The sequence below is a fragment of the Chiloscyllium plagiosum genome, chromosome 8, assembly GCF_004010195.1.
Source record: "Chiloscyllium plagiosum isolate BGI_BamShark_2017 chromosome 8, ASM401019v2, whole genome shotgun sequence".
NCBI lineage: Eukaryota > Metazoa > Chordata > Chondrichthyes > Orectolobiformes > Hemiscylliidae > Chiloscyllium > Chiloscyllium plagiosum.
In genome coordinates, this window is record NC_057717.1 from 94,195,877 (window position 1) to 94,212,812 (window position 16,936).

Below are 16,936 nucleotides of genomic sequence, written 5' to 3' on the forward strand. Positions count from 1 at the left end.
ACTACACTTCTGGTGCTGTTCTACCTGTATAGCTACAGGAACAATGAGTACTACCTTTGTATGACTAACAGTACTTGTGGAATACTTAGTTCTGATGCAGCTAAAGGAGGAAGTCTTGTTGTTAATGTGCAGCTATAATAAGGTGCAGCTAAGTTTTCTTCAAACTAATTCCTTGAACAAATTCTACTGCACAAAATTTTTAGTTTTTATAGTTTATTTAGATTAAATGGATACACAACCTTCAGTAACATGTACAGCAGTAACAGTTTTGAGGCATCAGCTTCCAGTTTGGTTTATTTAACCTCAATAGTTCAAGAACCAAAAAAGTGGAAAGGTTTGACTCAAATTGGGCTGCGCATACATCTTAGAAGCTTTATCTAAATTTATAAACAACTCCCAAGTACAAATATCAGTAAATACAGTCCTTTACAGCTGTGCACAATCAAGTATACATTTTTAAAAAAATTATAAAAATGCAATGTTTACCTTATTACTGTGTTCTACTAACCCCAGCAACAGAACCTACACAGCTCCAAGGACAAGTTGAGCAGCAGTAGTGTTAAGATTGTATTATGAACTTGGAAGCTTCCATGTCAAGCTTGAACACAAATTTCACCATAGCTGCCAAAGGTTGGCTTTGGATAGTAAGTAATTTGTTTTCAACAATGATTAATGGGGCGTTGATAACCAACAACCAGGGAATGAAAAAGCTAGTTACTATTAAAGAAAGATCTTTATGTAGACTGCTTCAATATGACTAGTGAAATTTGTGAACAATTAAAATGAGAAGCATTACCTCCTAGAGGCCAAGAAAATTAAATGTTACCTATAGGAATTACCACAAAGCAAACCATATGCATGAGCTTCTTGACAGCTATGTTCTAGCAATCACATGATTAGAGGCAACAATTTCAATGCATAGGCTGTATAGAATGCACCATCAGGGGAGTTCCTGTACCCCACCTTTTAAACTGTATTTGTGGATATATCCTTGCCACAGCTACTCCATTTACACTTTTGGTCTGGCTCATGATTTTTTGAAAAATCAAGCTTGAAGCCATGTTCACATACCAAACATTGGAGCTTAACTAATCTCTATGCTGGAATTGTTTTATCACCACAAATAGTTTTAAGTACTACAGCTAAGGAAAGCATGAGTCACAGGTAAGCTAGTTTACAATAAATTGGAACTAAAATCTTCAAAATACAACAGCTAATTTCAGGCTTAGACCTGTTAAATCTACTTGAGATCTTTTATGCAGGACTTGCTCCATATCAAAAAGCTTGTCCAATTATTCCTCAGTAACCTCACTTAGCTGGCATCAGTTCAACACTTAAAAATTAGAATTCCTACAGTAAAAGTGACTTTTAGCCTGTAAAATACAATTTGTACAAAAGCTGATTTGACCATTTTAAAAAAAACTGGGGGGTTAATAATAGAATGGACTGAGCATCTCACACCTACAGGAAAGCTTCAACACTTCAGAAATGTAACCACTGGGAATTGCTCATTAGAAAATAATCTTTATTTACATACTGACTACATTTTCATTAATTGATACTGAACATTATTTGCAAAACCGATTCCCCTCTAAGCAGAAACAAAATCAGTGCCCCAATTCTCAAATAATAGGGTTCATCAGGGAAACTTCTAACCAGTCAGCATTTCTTTACACACTAGCTTGGCAAACCATAACCTTGGCTGACATAAACCCTGCATCAAGTCATGCTAATGGCTCCATGTTCAGCTCAGATTGTAATCCATGACTCCCAGTGAAATGATGTTTCCTTTGACGCAAGAAAATGAGAAATTTCAGGCCACATGTCTGCCAGGTTATACAAATGGAAGTCACTTCAACTTGTTTTCACACAACTGACATACCAATTGCTACAGTGTTATTTTTAAACCTAAGTCAAAAGTTATCTTGTCTGTGTTCATCATACTCTGCAGACCCATCTGAATTGAATAATAAAAGTACCTGACAGGTTAGTCAGGGTGCACATTCCCAAATAACCTGAATTTGACACCCTATATATTAACCTGGATGTATGTTACAGATGACAGAACAACTCTTCTGCTGGAAGTTCAGACAAATGATTTTTTTTCTTTGTAATGGGAGCACTTAAAGCAACCAATGGCCAATAAACACACATAGCATTTGTGATAGGGATTGTTAATTTTGTGAAGTAATGCTTTAAAAGAGCCTTAGTAAATTTAAATTAGAATGTGCACCAGGGATCTCCAAGCTGATGGAGTTGGATTGCTTAACCTCACATCTGTTCAACATAACATCATGTTGGCAATAATATGCAGGGTCCAGCTAAATGAAGAAATACAAGTAAACCACCCATTTTTGCAACCGTAAATACTGAAAGAAGCTGGAGTAAAAGTAGGGGAGAAATAAAGTATAGGCTTTGCAGTGTAAAGGTTCATAAGCTATGCATTTGGACCTCAAGATCTCGGAAATCACTTTCCCATGTAGGGTCATTTACTTGAGATACGTCAAATATTCCAGATGGTGAGGAATCAGTTTGCCCTCAAATCCCAATGTGCCTAGGAAAGAGTAACCTAATGGCTCCCAGGAATACTAATTAATCAGATAACTGTCAGGAGGTAAGTTTCTTCAGGTCAACCCCACTGAAGTATTAGTACAGATCTTAGATAATTTAATGACCCTCAATACCCCAATGCTATAACTGATTAACCAGGAGATTTAAGAGGGCTGGGAAAATATTTGAACTGGGAGAGCAATGTTCTATAGCCTGCATAAGGAATATTGTGTATTTCAGCAAAATATTTCTGTCCAGTTTTTCAACCACCCTCAATGTGCTCAGATTAGTTGTATTGAGTTCCAGTTTTACATTTTAAATATTGCATGGGATGAAGCTAGACAGGATTTCAGAAGGTTAGATTCACTGAGCATTGTCTGAAGCAAATCCTGTTTGCAGCTTCTGAAGTAACATGCCAATTTTTCACCAGTTGTGAACAGAAACCCTGAATTCTGACCAAGAGTAACTTGCTTAACAGAGACTGGGCATTAAACTTGCAAATTTTTCTAGCCTGCAAGACACTACAGGGCAAATTATGAAATGAACTTTTAGAGAAAGTTAACAAAACGTGAGCTCTAAGCTTATGGTTACACAATTCCAAGCAAACCAGAATGGGGGAATCATTATGTTTACTGGGTGTGCTTTAACAGTATTGTTGGGGTTGAATTTCAGAACTCTGAACGTCTTCTCTTTCAGAAATTGTAAATGGCTGGCATATTCAAAATGAAACAATTTTGTGGAGCCCAGTGAAATTATGTGAACAGAGGCTGAGTTCAGCAGAAAATACAATTATTTACTCACAGACTAATGTTCCCAGATTTTGATCACCTCACCATTGGTGGCTATGCTTTCAGCTGCTTGATACCACCAATGTCTGAAATCTCTCCCTAAATCTACTTTGCTTTTGTTTAAAGCACTCATTAAACCCCTCTCTGACCAAGCAATGACTCAGGTATTGCATATTGCCAATGATTATCTTTATCACAAGGGTTATATTGACCTAGAGATTAATATCCTGCTTGCACACACAATACCTTAGTTATTTTTCAGGTCAGTGTTTAGATAACTTGAAAAAAAGCAATTATCTACTGCTCGCTTGATAGTAATGCAGCTTGATTCCTAAGTACCCTGTAACATTACTCTCTACCCACAAACTACCACTACATATACAATTCCACTACTCACTATGACATACAAACCCAATCCGGACATCTACTTGTTACAATTGAGAGTGGGGGAGATGAAGAAATTAACAAATGTGCATTTTCCTTTCATATGCAAGGCAATTTGGGCAGAGGTCATGCAGTGAGAAGTTTCTGCCAGAATATGAACTGGCAGCACTGATGGTGCAAGAGGAAATTGTATAAAACTAGCACCCTAAAATGACAGACATTTACTTTTGAAATATCTTGGTATGAGCACAAAGAAATTGAAAGCTACACAAGATGCAAATCCAATTCTTACTGTGGTAACATTTATATTAAAAAAAATGTTAAAATACAAACATAGATGAGAATCAATAATATTTAACAATACATGCGAGAACAACAGATTATAGTACAAGAAATAGTAAGCATTTTAAGAAGTTCCCTCTGCATCAATAAAGTAAGAAACTTGCAGCAAAATACAAGCACATCAACCATTTCTAGAGGTACCATTCTGCTCTAAGAAACTTTACACAGAATTCAGATTCCCAAAATATGCTTTTAAATTCCTCTCTTAGAAAAACAACTGTGAACAATTGCTTTCTAAGTTTGATGTAAGAGTCTTCCTTCATCACTGTCTAAACTTTATCACAAGGCTCACCATCGCACTACGCGGTGGCCTGCACAAACACTTTAATCTCCCAAAACAGTATTAACAGTCAATGCCAACAACCCTGAATATTCCATTAAAGTTTGGAGGCATGAACTAGTCATTTCTACAGCATGTTAAGAGACTGACCACTGAAACCTTACTAGGAGTTTGCAAAACAGCTCATGCTAATCAGAGGCAGCTAAAAAAAACTCCAGAAGTGTGTTTTGATGTTTCCAATAGCACCTGTCTGCTTGCTGCCTCTGCATTTGTGGAGAGGTGCAGCTTAATTGAGATTTTTAATGCCAGGGATGCAATCAAGATTTGAACCTGTAGAGAACTGTAGCCAACTCTGTAATGCATGCTCTCCAAATACACAATCACTTGGCATCTAAGGGCATGTAGCAGCAACCAAAACCAGGATTGATTCACACAAACTTTACAGAACTATTAGGATCTCAGTTAAACTCAATGGTGAGCATTAACAAATCTTCAGAGTCTGCTTCCACTGGAAGTGAGATGTTCCTAATTCTACAATTATGGATTACATCTCCCTGGGCAAATGCCAAGTATTTTGCTGGAGCATGTAACATGAGGAAGAAGCACCAAGAATGACAGATTTGGCAGTGGTAGCAATTTTAGGTAATGAATTAACAGCATCACATGACGTTAAAATGCACTGAATGTAATCTTTCCTAGAGCATAGTCACATTAATACACTTCAAAAGCACAAAATTAAAACTCTATGCATTCAAATGAATAGTGAAAATAGATCTAAACAAGACACAAAAGTCTGAACTTCTACCAATTCAACGAAGGAGCTTTTGTACGTGTTGACGCGGCAGTCCATTCTCAAAAACAAACCTTATTTTGGGATACCAAACAACCAATTTCATAGCACCTTTGGTTATGAAGGTATATTTCATTACACTCCATGTTACAACAATACACAGTCACAGGAACAAACAGGTAACAAGATTTTTTTTTGGTCACAGGGAGTCCAATTGCATTAGATGCACAGACTCACATCACAACACTGCAAATATAAAGTGACCACAGGTTTAAATAAGATTTAAATTGAACAGCTTCAGTAGAACAAAACAGCCTTTTGTATCCCGCTTTCAAACCAAAAAAGAGGTGGTCCTCAGACGGACAGGATTTTTATTTGGTGGGAAGCGGAGGAGGAAGAGAAGAGGAATTTGATTTTGATGAGCATCTTCCTTGTGAGCAGCCTTGAGAGATCCCCTTCCCCTTCCTCCCCACAGCTACATTATCTGGTTTGCAGAGAATTAGTGACCGATGCGTTATCACAGCAGCAGGAAGGACACTTGGAAGTGTTGCCATTTAGACAGACGGAACAGTAACCCCAACAAAATTCGCTGAGGCAGTGGTGCAAAAGTGGCATCGGTGGGGTGATAGTCCAGCAAGGGCTTCAGGACCTCCAAGGCCCAAGTGCCCTGAAATGGCATCTCTCAAAGTCTTTAACTCACAGCTCATCAGACCACAAGATGCCAAGAGGATCTCAGCTGTGAAAGGGAACACAACTAAAGACTCTAAAACCTGCCTTTATAACTTGCTAAAAATCAACCACCATTCAGCACATACAAGATGAAGAAAAGGGAAAGAAAGCATCTTTACAGTTTTACTATACACTTACATTTTTACGTGCAGACGTACTGCCACTTTGTGACCAAAGCACTTCTAAAAACAAATAGGTCCTTTGCCGAATATTAAAACAGCAACTAATTATTAGGAAGCATCCAAAAGGATGAGTATAAATATGTTGGAAAAAATGCAGATTTAGTACTTTCAGTCAGAGGAATAAGGCTCTTTTAGACTGACCCATCCACTCCCCTAGCCATATGCTCATTGACGGCTGCCCCACAGAAGAAAGTGGCTTGACCTATGCACTAGAATGATGGTAAAGTGCATCAGCTGCAGCACTGCTGTCATAAAAACCTTGAGGACATGAAATATAAGTGGCAACTATTCCATTTTCTAATAGGACTATGTTCCTGCTAAGCTGGGACATTCTACAGTATTCACTGTAACACAAGATCCCTTTCTGTAGGTTGCATAGAGACAGACATGTCTACTTAGTGCTGAGAGTCCTAACCTACTATTTTTCAGATGCTGGCACACGTGTGAACTTTCCGCTTAGGGTTCTGTGTTGTACTGTACTGCTGATCTCTTGTTCGGTTACTACAGTCTGACAGCATGCAAAATAACCGCCATAACAAAGGCTAGGTACTTCACAGCACATTGTTTAATACTGAACCAGCCTTGTATAGCTCGAATTCTGCCCTGCAAGGTTTGAGTGACACTGACCAGGAAGACGTGCAACCACACTGTACATAGAATGCATAACGTCCAAACCTCCTCCTCATGGTTACTTGGTTCTGACCTCATGCAATGATCCGTACTATGGCAGCTACTTGCTTAATGGGCTTCGCTCCCTTCCCCTGCTGGCCTTGAAAGGAGAAACACTGAATAGTTTGATTCGCTACAATGTAGTTTTTTAAAAAAAGTGGCACAACATTGAAAAAATTTTAAAATAATTATTATCAATCCACCTTGTACTTTCCTTCTCTCCTTGTCTCCCAAGGCAGGGATTGATCTATTACTTGGGAGTGTGACAGTGATACCAAATAGATCACAAGCAAACAGTGTTTTTGCTTCAGGTTATATAAATGCCAAATACAATGCCATGCAGCCTTCATCAAACACTGCCACTCCCCCTGAAGTGCACTGGGCTACCTAACTGATCTTATATTGTATGAAATTAATCAGGGCTAAGTTGTTCTTTATAACATTCTAACTGTATGAGGCAAATGCAGAATTACTCTAAGGAAATCACCATAAGGCAGATACTTTTATTACTACAGAGGTTTAAACGTTCAAGGCAAAGGAGATTCTTTCCAAACTTGACTAAAACTAGAACATAAAATCGAGTGCGTCTTCATGAGAGACTGCAATGGACACTCTGCCTCCAGTGTACCCAAGTATCCACACAGGCAGCCGATTTTCCCTATTTCCCCATGTCAGCAGACACAGAGATCTCTTCGCGGGTAGCCTCCGTCTTTGGAAAGTTCATGTCCAGGATGTGTCGCTGCAGATGTCTCACCCATTCTTCCTGAATCGAAAGCGGACCATGGAACTCCACATCACAAAATCTGACCAGGAAGGGAAATGCATCAGAGGTTGTTGATTCAATTAAAACATTCCTTTGCTTTCAAAAAGAAAAGCTGCCCTTTTCACTTTCTCTTTCCTGTCCCAGCCACTGGTTACTACATGTAAGTCACGAAAAGGGGCATACCATCACATTGGTGTGGATAGAATAAGGGGTGTGGTATTACCAGCCACAAGCCAGGAACCAATTTTTTTTTAAAGGAAAGATAGCCATGGAAGCTTCATTACAAGGCTCTGACAATGACAGTGTCATTAAACATCAACTTATCCTCAAACTGCTTGATTTAATCCAATACACTTCCAATGAATATTATAGAGAACCAAAGATTGTATACTTCAGTAATAGTTTCTTGGTGTGAATACTGTTCAATTTACATCTAGCAGCATGCGTCCTGTCCAGTCAGTATAAACCAGCTCCCCTTATGACCCAATTTGTGTGCACTGACAGGATTTTGAAAAGTCAAAAACAGGACACCACGTCTTGGAAGGCAGGACTTCATAAGAACATACAGTAAGAGGCAGAAGTTGACATTCGGACCTTCAAGTTTGCCCACCATTTAACAAGATGATATCTATTTGTGTCCTGAATTCCACTCTCCCATATGTGACCAAAACCCTTAAAATAAATAAATTCACCTCAACTTAAAAAAAAATTCAACGGTCCCAAATCTACTGTCTTCTGAGGCAGGTGTGTTCCAAACTTGCCCAACAATGAAAAAATATTTCCCCTCATTTCTGTCCAGAAAGAGCAACCACTCAATTTCTTATCATAGAAAGGATCCTATCATCTAGTCACCCACATGAAGAAACATCTTTTCCACATTCACCTTGTCAAAACCATTCAAGATCTTTGAAATTTCCTCACTCTTCTAAACTCCACTGAAAACAAACCCAGCCTATCCAACCTATCCTCATTCCAAGCAGCAATCTACTAAACATCTGAATCGCCTTCAATGTATTTATGTTCTTCCTTTAATCAGGAGACCAAAACTGCGGACAGTATTGTGGTCTCACCAATGCCTTGTACAAGTGAAGCATAACCTCTATCTTGTGTTAAATTCCTCTCATCATAAAAGGAAAATATTCCATGAGCCTCCTTAATCACTCACTGCACCTGTATGTCAACATTTTGTGACTCATGCACTAGAACAGCTAGATCCCTCTTCATCTCAGAATTCTGTAGTAGTTCTACCCTTAACTAATTCGCTATTTTATTCTTCCTGCCAAAATGAACCACTTATTTTTCACATTACACAATCCAGCTGCCAGATCTTTGCCTTCTCACAATCTATGTTCATCTACATGATTATGTCATCTTCATAGTAACTTTCTACCAAGCTTTGTGTCATTTTCAAATTTATCCCATGGCTTTGCTCCCCTCATCTCAGCCACTGATATAAACTGTAAAAAAAAAAAAATTGAGGGCCCAACAGAGACTCCCATGGGATCCAATTCATCACATCCTACCACATATACATATTGCTGTTTTCTTCCAACTAGCCAACCAATTTTCTATCCATGCTATTAATTTTCCCCACTACCATGAGCTCTTACTTTGCACAATAATCCTTCATGTATCACCATGTCAATAGTGAGAGACAAATAGGAGTCTGGGACTGGAGCAGTCAAAGGTAGGAAGTCACATGTTGATATCTCCCAGAATAAGACAGCAGTAACTGGAGTGACCTGGCTAGTTGGGTAGCTGGCATGGGACTGTGTTCACCATTATCGAGCAGCTGAACACAAGTGGGAGGGAAAGGTGGCATAAAGAACCTCTGGATCTTAAAACATAAAGAGAAAAGGAGCAACAAATGCATACTTGGTACTTGGGAAACAGCTGGACAGTCCCTCACCTCAGTCTCATTTGAAGAAAAAGGCAGTTACAAGAGAGGGATAACAAGTCCTAAAAAGGATGCAACTTTGCAGAAGTTTGCAGAGTAGCACAGCAATTGTAACAAACACCTCTCATCCCCAAAAACATTTAAAGCATGCAGAAACACAAAGTAATTTAAGCTCATGTGCCTACCAATACCTCTACACAGAATTCCTATACAGAGATACCATGTAAACAATAAATGCATTGACCAGGAAAATGCATAACAGGTATTTACATCCTGCATGCAGGTTATAATTCATTGCAATATAAAGCTGTCTCCATAATCCTCAACTTCTGTTGCTTGTTGTTGCTAAACAGTGGTGGTTGGTACCAGTGGTGTAAATGCTTGAAGGTTTGGAAAAAATGATCAGATTTAATTAATGTGTCCAAAGGGCAATGACCTTTTTAACACTTCAGGTGGAATACAAAAAAATGAAAAGCTCAGAGAGAACGTTTCACTTGCTAGGACCCAATTCAATCTGACCTTAATCAAAAAGCCACAATGAGCATAAAGCAGCAACTTTGAGGGTTGCAGAGTAGGTAGGGTTGAACCTGAAGGACCGGGAACTAAATATACATAGTTATAAAATTATGTTAACAAGACAAACAGGGAAAATGACTGAGAAGATGTAGAAACAAAACTATTCAATGGTGAGGGAGGATAGAATGAGGACAAAGCTTTCAGTGGAGACCATATGGATGGAACTAAGAGACAGTAAAGCATCTAAAACTGTAGTAGGTGTGTATAGAGACTTCTGGTAGCAGCTCTGAAATGCTATAAATGCAGAAATTATGCAAGTGTAGGCAAAGCCAGGGCAGCATTAATGGGGAATTATAACTTTAACACAGATTGAAAGAGGCAGACAAGAACCTAGGACTAAATTAATTTAGGATATCTGATCGGCGTGGATGAGTTGGACTGAAGGTCTGTTTTTGTGCTGCATATCTCTATGACTCTATGACCTGTCAGAAAGGTAGTGAATTTATGGAGTGTGTCCAGGCTAGTTTCTTACAGCAATATGTCCTGGATGCAGCACAGGGAAAAGCAATATTGGATTTAGTAGTGAGTCATGAGCCAAATGTAATTAGTAAACTTACTGCACAAGAACGGTTATCAAAGGTAATCATAACATGATCTAGTTCAATATAGCATTTAAAAGTGAAAAGCATGAATCAGCTGCTGCAGTTTTAGGTTTAGGTAAGGCCGACTTTAATAAGACAAAGTCTGTCCACAGTAAACTGGGAAAATCTGCTATTTGATAAAACAATCAAGAACAGTGGAGGATGTTTAAAGAAACATGTAACACAATACAAAACCAATTTATACCCCTGAGAGGGTAAAGCTTCACTGCATCGAAAAAACATCCATGGAGACCTAAAGAGATAAGGGACAGCACAAAACTAAAAGGGCTTACAAAAATGCAAGAAACAGTGCAGATCCTGCTGAATGGGGAAGATAAAAAGATCAACAAAGGGCCACAAAGCAGCTTATAAGAATGATAATGCAAGGAAACTTGCCAGGGACATCAAACACAGAGAAAGACATTTTATAGTTACGTAAAAGGCGATGATAAGGAGCAATGTTGACCCACTAAAAACTGAAAGTGGATTATACTGTCAATGACTACAGGGAAAAAGCAAAGACGTTGAATAATTACATTGCCTCAGTATATATAGTACAAAAGGCGCATAATGTGCCGGAAGTCCATGGAAATTAATCGTGGATCAGGAACAGAATAAAATTAAGTAAATTAATGGAATTCAGAATGACAAATCCCCAGGACTTGATAGTTTCCATCTGAGCATGATAAAGGAAGGATGGGAGTACACTGAAGACACCCTAACTATAATCTTTTCGAGTTCCCGAGATACAGGAGTGATCCCTCTGGATTAGAAAACTGCAAATCACTCCACTTCTTTAAGAACATGGAACAGGAAAATAAAACTACAGACCAGTTCGTGCAACATCAGTGGTGGGGACATTCTTGAAAGTTATAATCAAGAATGGGGTAATTGAACACCTTGAAATTTTCAGTTATTCAGGGAGAGTGAGCATGGATTCATGACAGGTAGGTCAGACTTGACAAACTTCACTGAAATGTTTGAAGACTTCAAGAAGGTAGTGGACAGGGAATATCTATGGATGTTGTTTAAATTTTTAAAAAAATTCATCCACAGTATATGGGCATCGCTGATTAGGCCAGTATTTATTGCCCATCCCTAATTGCTCAGAGGGCAATTGAGTCAACCATATTGCTGTGGTGTGATGATTCCGTTTTGGTCCTGAATTTATTTAAATTAAGAGATGTTGAGACAGAGGTGTCAAGCAGTCTGTTCCAAACCAATAAAGTAAACAGCTTGCAAGCCTTGTGTTCTTTAAAAAAAAAGTTGGGAACAATAGAAGCAGCATGAAAGTGTAGGGTCATGCTCCCACAGAACCAGGATTTTAGTTTAACTTTCAGTAGCTATTGGAGTTCAGAAGCTGCTATACATTTCTCCCTGCTCAAGCAAAATGCTGGACTTCCTCCTGGACTGGAGAAACATTGCTTGTGAGACAATCTATTTCACTGAATGTGTCTTCATCAAGGACGTATTTATGGGATGCTACTATTGTGAAACAGCTTAACAATGGTTGTTAACATTAAAGTTATTTTAAGTATTTTGATAGAGTTACAGCTAAGCTAATTTTCAAAAATTCTTATTTTGTCTGTATTTTAACTGTGCTCTAAGAATAACGTGCTTTGATTCAAGCTTGATAGCTTGTCCAATCAAATTGTATTCGGTATTCCTTACACTTGCCTCTAAAAATAAGAAAAGGGTGGGGACTAGACTACCTTCTTAATATATTTTGAGGGGATTTGGTCTGGTCCATAACATTGGCCGTGGAGTCATATGTAGGCCCGACTAGGTAAGGATGATAGTTTCCTTCCCCAAAGGATATTAACGACCAGATACATTTTTCCGACAGTGGTTTCATGATCATTAGACCTTTAATTCCAGACATTTTTAAAATTTGAACTTAGGTCTGTGGATTAATAATCTCGTGATAATACCACTAGGCCATTGCATCCCCTTATATGGGCATCCTGAAGGCATTTGCTAAAGTCTCACAAAACAGACTGTTAACTAAGGTCAAAGCCCACAAACTGAGGGCAAATTATTGACAAGGCTAGAAATTTTGTTGAGCAGCAAGTGACAGAAACTAAGGATAATTAACAAATTGGTAGGATATGACCAGTGGTGTCCCACAAGGATCTGTTAGTGCCTCAATTATTCAGATTAATGACTTGGATAATAGCATAGAAAGTCATATATCAAAACTTGCTGACAGAGGTATTATACAGTATAGCTGATGGCATAAAGCTACAAATGAATATTGATAAACTAAATGAATGGGCAAAACTATGTCAGATGGAGTTCAATGTAAGCACATCCATTTTTGAACCAAAGAAAGGATACGTCAGAGTACTTTCTAGATGGTATGAAGTGAATGCCCAAAGAGACTTGGGGGTTTAGGTGTGTAGACCTTTAAACTCTCATGAACAGGTGCAAAATCTAATCCAGAAAGATAATGGAATACTGGCCTTTATATCAAGAGAACTTGAGTACAAGGGAATAGAATTTATGCTACAAAACCTTGGTTCGACCCCATTTGAAGAGCAGATCTGGCACCACATCTTTGGAAGAATATATTAACCTTGGAGGGAGTACAACATAGGTTGATAAAAATGATACCTGGACTTCAGGGGTTAAGTTATGAGGACAGATTACACACATCTGGCCCATTTTCTCTAGAATTTAGAAGGTTAGCAAGTATTCTTGATTTAATCTTCAAGCTATTAACAGAATAAGACACGGTAGATGAAAATAAACTATTTCTACTGGTTGGGGATTCTTGAACTGGCAGCACAGTCTGAGAATTCGGGCTGGAGTGTTCAGGAGGGATTTTAGGAAGCACTTTTACACATGACAGATATTTGGAACTCTTTTCCATAAACAGCAGTGGATGTAGAATCAGTTGTTAATTTTAAATTTGAGATGGATACATTTTTGTAAAGATATTAAGGAATAGGAACCAAAGGCCGGTATAAGGAGTTCGGCCATAGATCAGCCATGATCTCATTGAATGGCAAAACAAGCTCGAGGAACTGAATGGCCTACTCTTGTTCAGATATTCCTTTAAGGCTGAATAATGAGGCACCCTATGCCAGGGATTATAGCCTCAATTAGGGCCCCCTGCTTGCTCAGTCCCACCCCTGAAGCCACTCTGCTTCCCAGCCTCTCTCTACCCTTATCACTCGCCTACAGTAATATACATTATTTTTCCCTGTTGACTGGTCTCTTTTGTCTTTTAAGTCATTCTGTACCTATTCCAGTGAAAAAGAGCATTTGTTAATCTCCAATACTGCCAACTTGTACACCCAAGGGAAATAAAAGGTGCTCCCACAAATTGAAAAGAATGTGACTAGGAAATATTTGCTTTCCTCATCCCTCTCCTTTTAAAAGTTCAATCCCCAGGGTGAAGTGCAGCACAGCCTTTTTGGGTTTGCCAATAGTAAATGGAACATGACAGTTTAGAAACATGAGGGGCAGCTAAAAGGGGAGGAGCTCTAGTGAAGCTAAAAATCCAGATCTTTCAGCAATTCTGAGAAAACTGTTAGGATGTTGGAATATTTGGTCATCCCAGTCATATGGCACTTCTTTGCATTTATTTGAATGAATGTCTACAGCCGGAAGCCAGATGAAACAGGACAGAAATGGAGGCAATCTAGATGCACTTTCATAGGCAGTTATTTAGATTTACACATTGAAAATATGCACTTCCTAACCCAACAGCCAAAATTTAAGTCCATGTCTACTGGCATGGGTCCAAGTGAATCCCCAATTAGCGTACATCACTTGTCTACAATTAGTATCAAATTAATATGTGACAGTGAAGAGGAAGCCAATCCTAATGAAATGGTTCAACATTTCACAGTACTGATTGTTGCAACCCAATTCTTTAAACTGGTAACTTTCAAGTCAGGTAGGGAACAATGAAAAGATGACAAGAGATAGCAGCTCTTAAAATGCCTCAGCAATGTTTGACTAAAAGAATGGAAAGACATCTCTCAAGTTCTCCATTACCAGACAACCAGATATCATCAGCAGAGCCAGAACATTTACTCTTTATGATTAGCTCCATCACTGGACTTAACATTCATCCACTGCTCTAATTATTTCAATAGGACTACACTCTCCCTACATTTTCTACCACAAAGGAGGCCAAGTGCAGCTGAGTTGTGATTACACCATCACCACATCCCTTTCCAAGCTAGACAAAGAAATATATCCCTCAGTGGAGACTGTTTCAATAGCCTGGAAATCAATATCATTATGGAAATTCCGGCCCACAAATTCCAAAGGTCCAACACCATCCTTTCAGGAAATGGAGCACTGGCAATAAATGCTGCCTTGCTCATATCACTAAATACAAATTTTAACACAAAATCAGCTCTAATGTTCCACACAGCAATATGAACAAGCATATTCCACAGCATGACTGGGACATTACCTGCATTTCAGAGTGTAGATGTTTCCTATAAACTTCACCAGTGAGATGGGCTCAGGCTTCGGCACCGGAAAGATCACAGGTCTCACTCGGAGGGGTCTTGGTTCCTCTGATTTTGGCCTGAACGTTTTTGTCTCCTTCCCTTCCTCTCGTTTTGGTGACACGTTCTCTGTACATACCACCGGCTTATGTTGCTTACGCTCATAGTCTGAACACGAAAGAGAATTCGTTAGATTGCTGTTTCAGTCAATGCATAATATTCATGTCCATTTCCACCTTTGAGGAAGGCATTCCTAAGAATAATTGCAGGTGTTGTCACCATTTACTGTAAACAGGAAGTACAATTAAACCCTCCAAAGATCACATTGCTCTATTAAAAATTCCTAAATAACTTCCACAGAAAGTCATGGCATTAATGGGCTTAAACATACTTGGAACGAGGAACAACATTACTAAATGACTTACTCAACTTACTGTTTAAGAGTCAGTAGACACTTTGTTCAAGCTTTATATACTTTAATCAGTAATATTCGGATATGTGAATGTCAACCGTATTCAAACAAACTATAGGAAGATACAGATTACTGCATCTTAAGAGTTTTAAGATGTACTGAATTAGCTGGTTCTGTTATGGAGTTTGGGAGAGAACACATAAAATCTTATTTCTGGAACTGTGGCACAGTTCGAGCATAATTTTCCTCTCATGTATGCAAATGGTCATTTAGAGGGTTTAACTGCACTTATCAACTGGACTATTCCACATTGGCCTCAAACTGATTGGCCATAAGAGAAATGCCATTTATCAATTACGTTCCTGCACCATGTCTTTTTCACATTCAGTGCAGAACACAATTCTTAACTACAGGTTATGCTCTAAATAGGAGAGGAGTGTATCAGCGCAGTTCTTTTCATCTATTCTTCCACCTACTAACCTCCCCTTCCCTGAAATTATTGAACTCAAAGTTATGCTTGCAAGGTGAATGTTATGCAGGATTTTCTAAGTTGCCAAACCGCATGCAAACGGGGCTTGATCTCATACCGGTATAGGCTTACTTACACATTACAATGAATTATACACCATGGTTCGGTTTCTACACAGGGGAAAAGAGTGCGAGAACAAAAGAGGTACAATAAATACAATCCACTCACGTGCAAATTAAAGCAAAACAAAAAAGAAAGAAACTTATATACATAAGCAAGCAAAAGCTGCAACTAGTCCTGAACTTCTAGGGTTAGGCTTTGCATTCTCAAGCATGTCAATGAAATGGTGGCTCAATCTCATTAGGGAGGGGAAGAACTTTGTGTCTGGATCACAGCACGTATAATTACACAGTTTCCTTGACAGTGCTTTTCAAGTTAACAAGTTTTCTCCCCAGCACTGTCAAAGTTCATATTTAGTTTTGTTTTTGTTGGTTAAGTTATACAAAGCCAAAGGGTCTCACATGTGTCGGTGAGTGCAGGTTCAGCCTTTTCGTGGAGTTCCTCAAACTGAGACAGACTCGGTAACTTCCTTTTCAATCCAGATTTCAGATGGCCACGCATGTGGTTGGAGAGGCCTACACCCGTGGTTAGTGTCACTCCACAATACTCACAGGTTCCTAACTTGACTGGGTGCTCTGTTGTCCAAAATGAAATTAAGATTCAGTTACCACCCTGCCTTCCACAGTTTGATTTGCTAATTTTAATTTGAGGTTCTGGCAGGTCTCAACCTAGTTCCCAGCATAATTAAAGGCTCTCAAGTTTAGCACTGACTGTAGGTTTTCTTTAGAGGGGGCTGAGGGAAACAGAAACATCACATAACCATGAGGGCCTGCTTTTGGAGGACAAGGATTGGTAAAGATGGTAGGCAGCTGGGAGATGGACAATGGAATAGAGAGCTGGAGTAAGAGCTCTGCATTATGGATGATGCCCTATCTGACTAGGAAATCCTCAATGACTGCAAAGCAGAAAGATGCACCACTTTCAATCACGCAGTT

General features: G+C 38.9%; 1 protein-coding gene across 1 annotated transcript in view; it reads right to left on the bottom strand.

The window, feature by feature from the left end:
• Positions 1-355: 355 nt before the first annotated feature.
• The window catches only part of LOC122552357, a 145,600-nt gene continuing 129,019 nt past the window's right edge, over positions 356-16,936 (bottom strand). The window contains exons 15-17 of the mRNA XM_043695107.1: positions 16,403-16,576; positions 14,964-15,168; positions 356-7,517 (exon numbers count right to left, since the gene is read on the bottom strand). Coding sequence (XP_043551042.1) covers positions 7,373-7,517; positions 14,964-15,168; positions 16,403-16,576 — 524 coding nt within the window. The 3' untranslated portion in view covers positions 356-7,372. The remainder of the gene's footprint in view (positions 7,518-14,963; positions 15,169-16,402; positions 16,577-16,936) is intronic.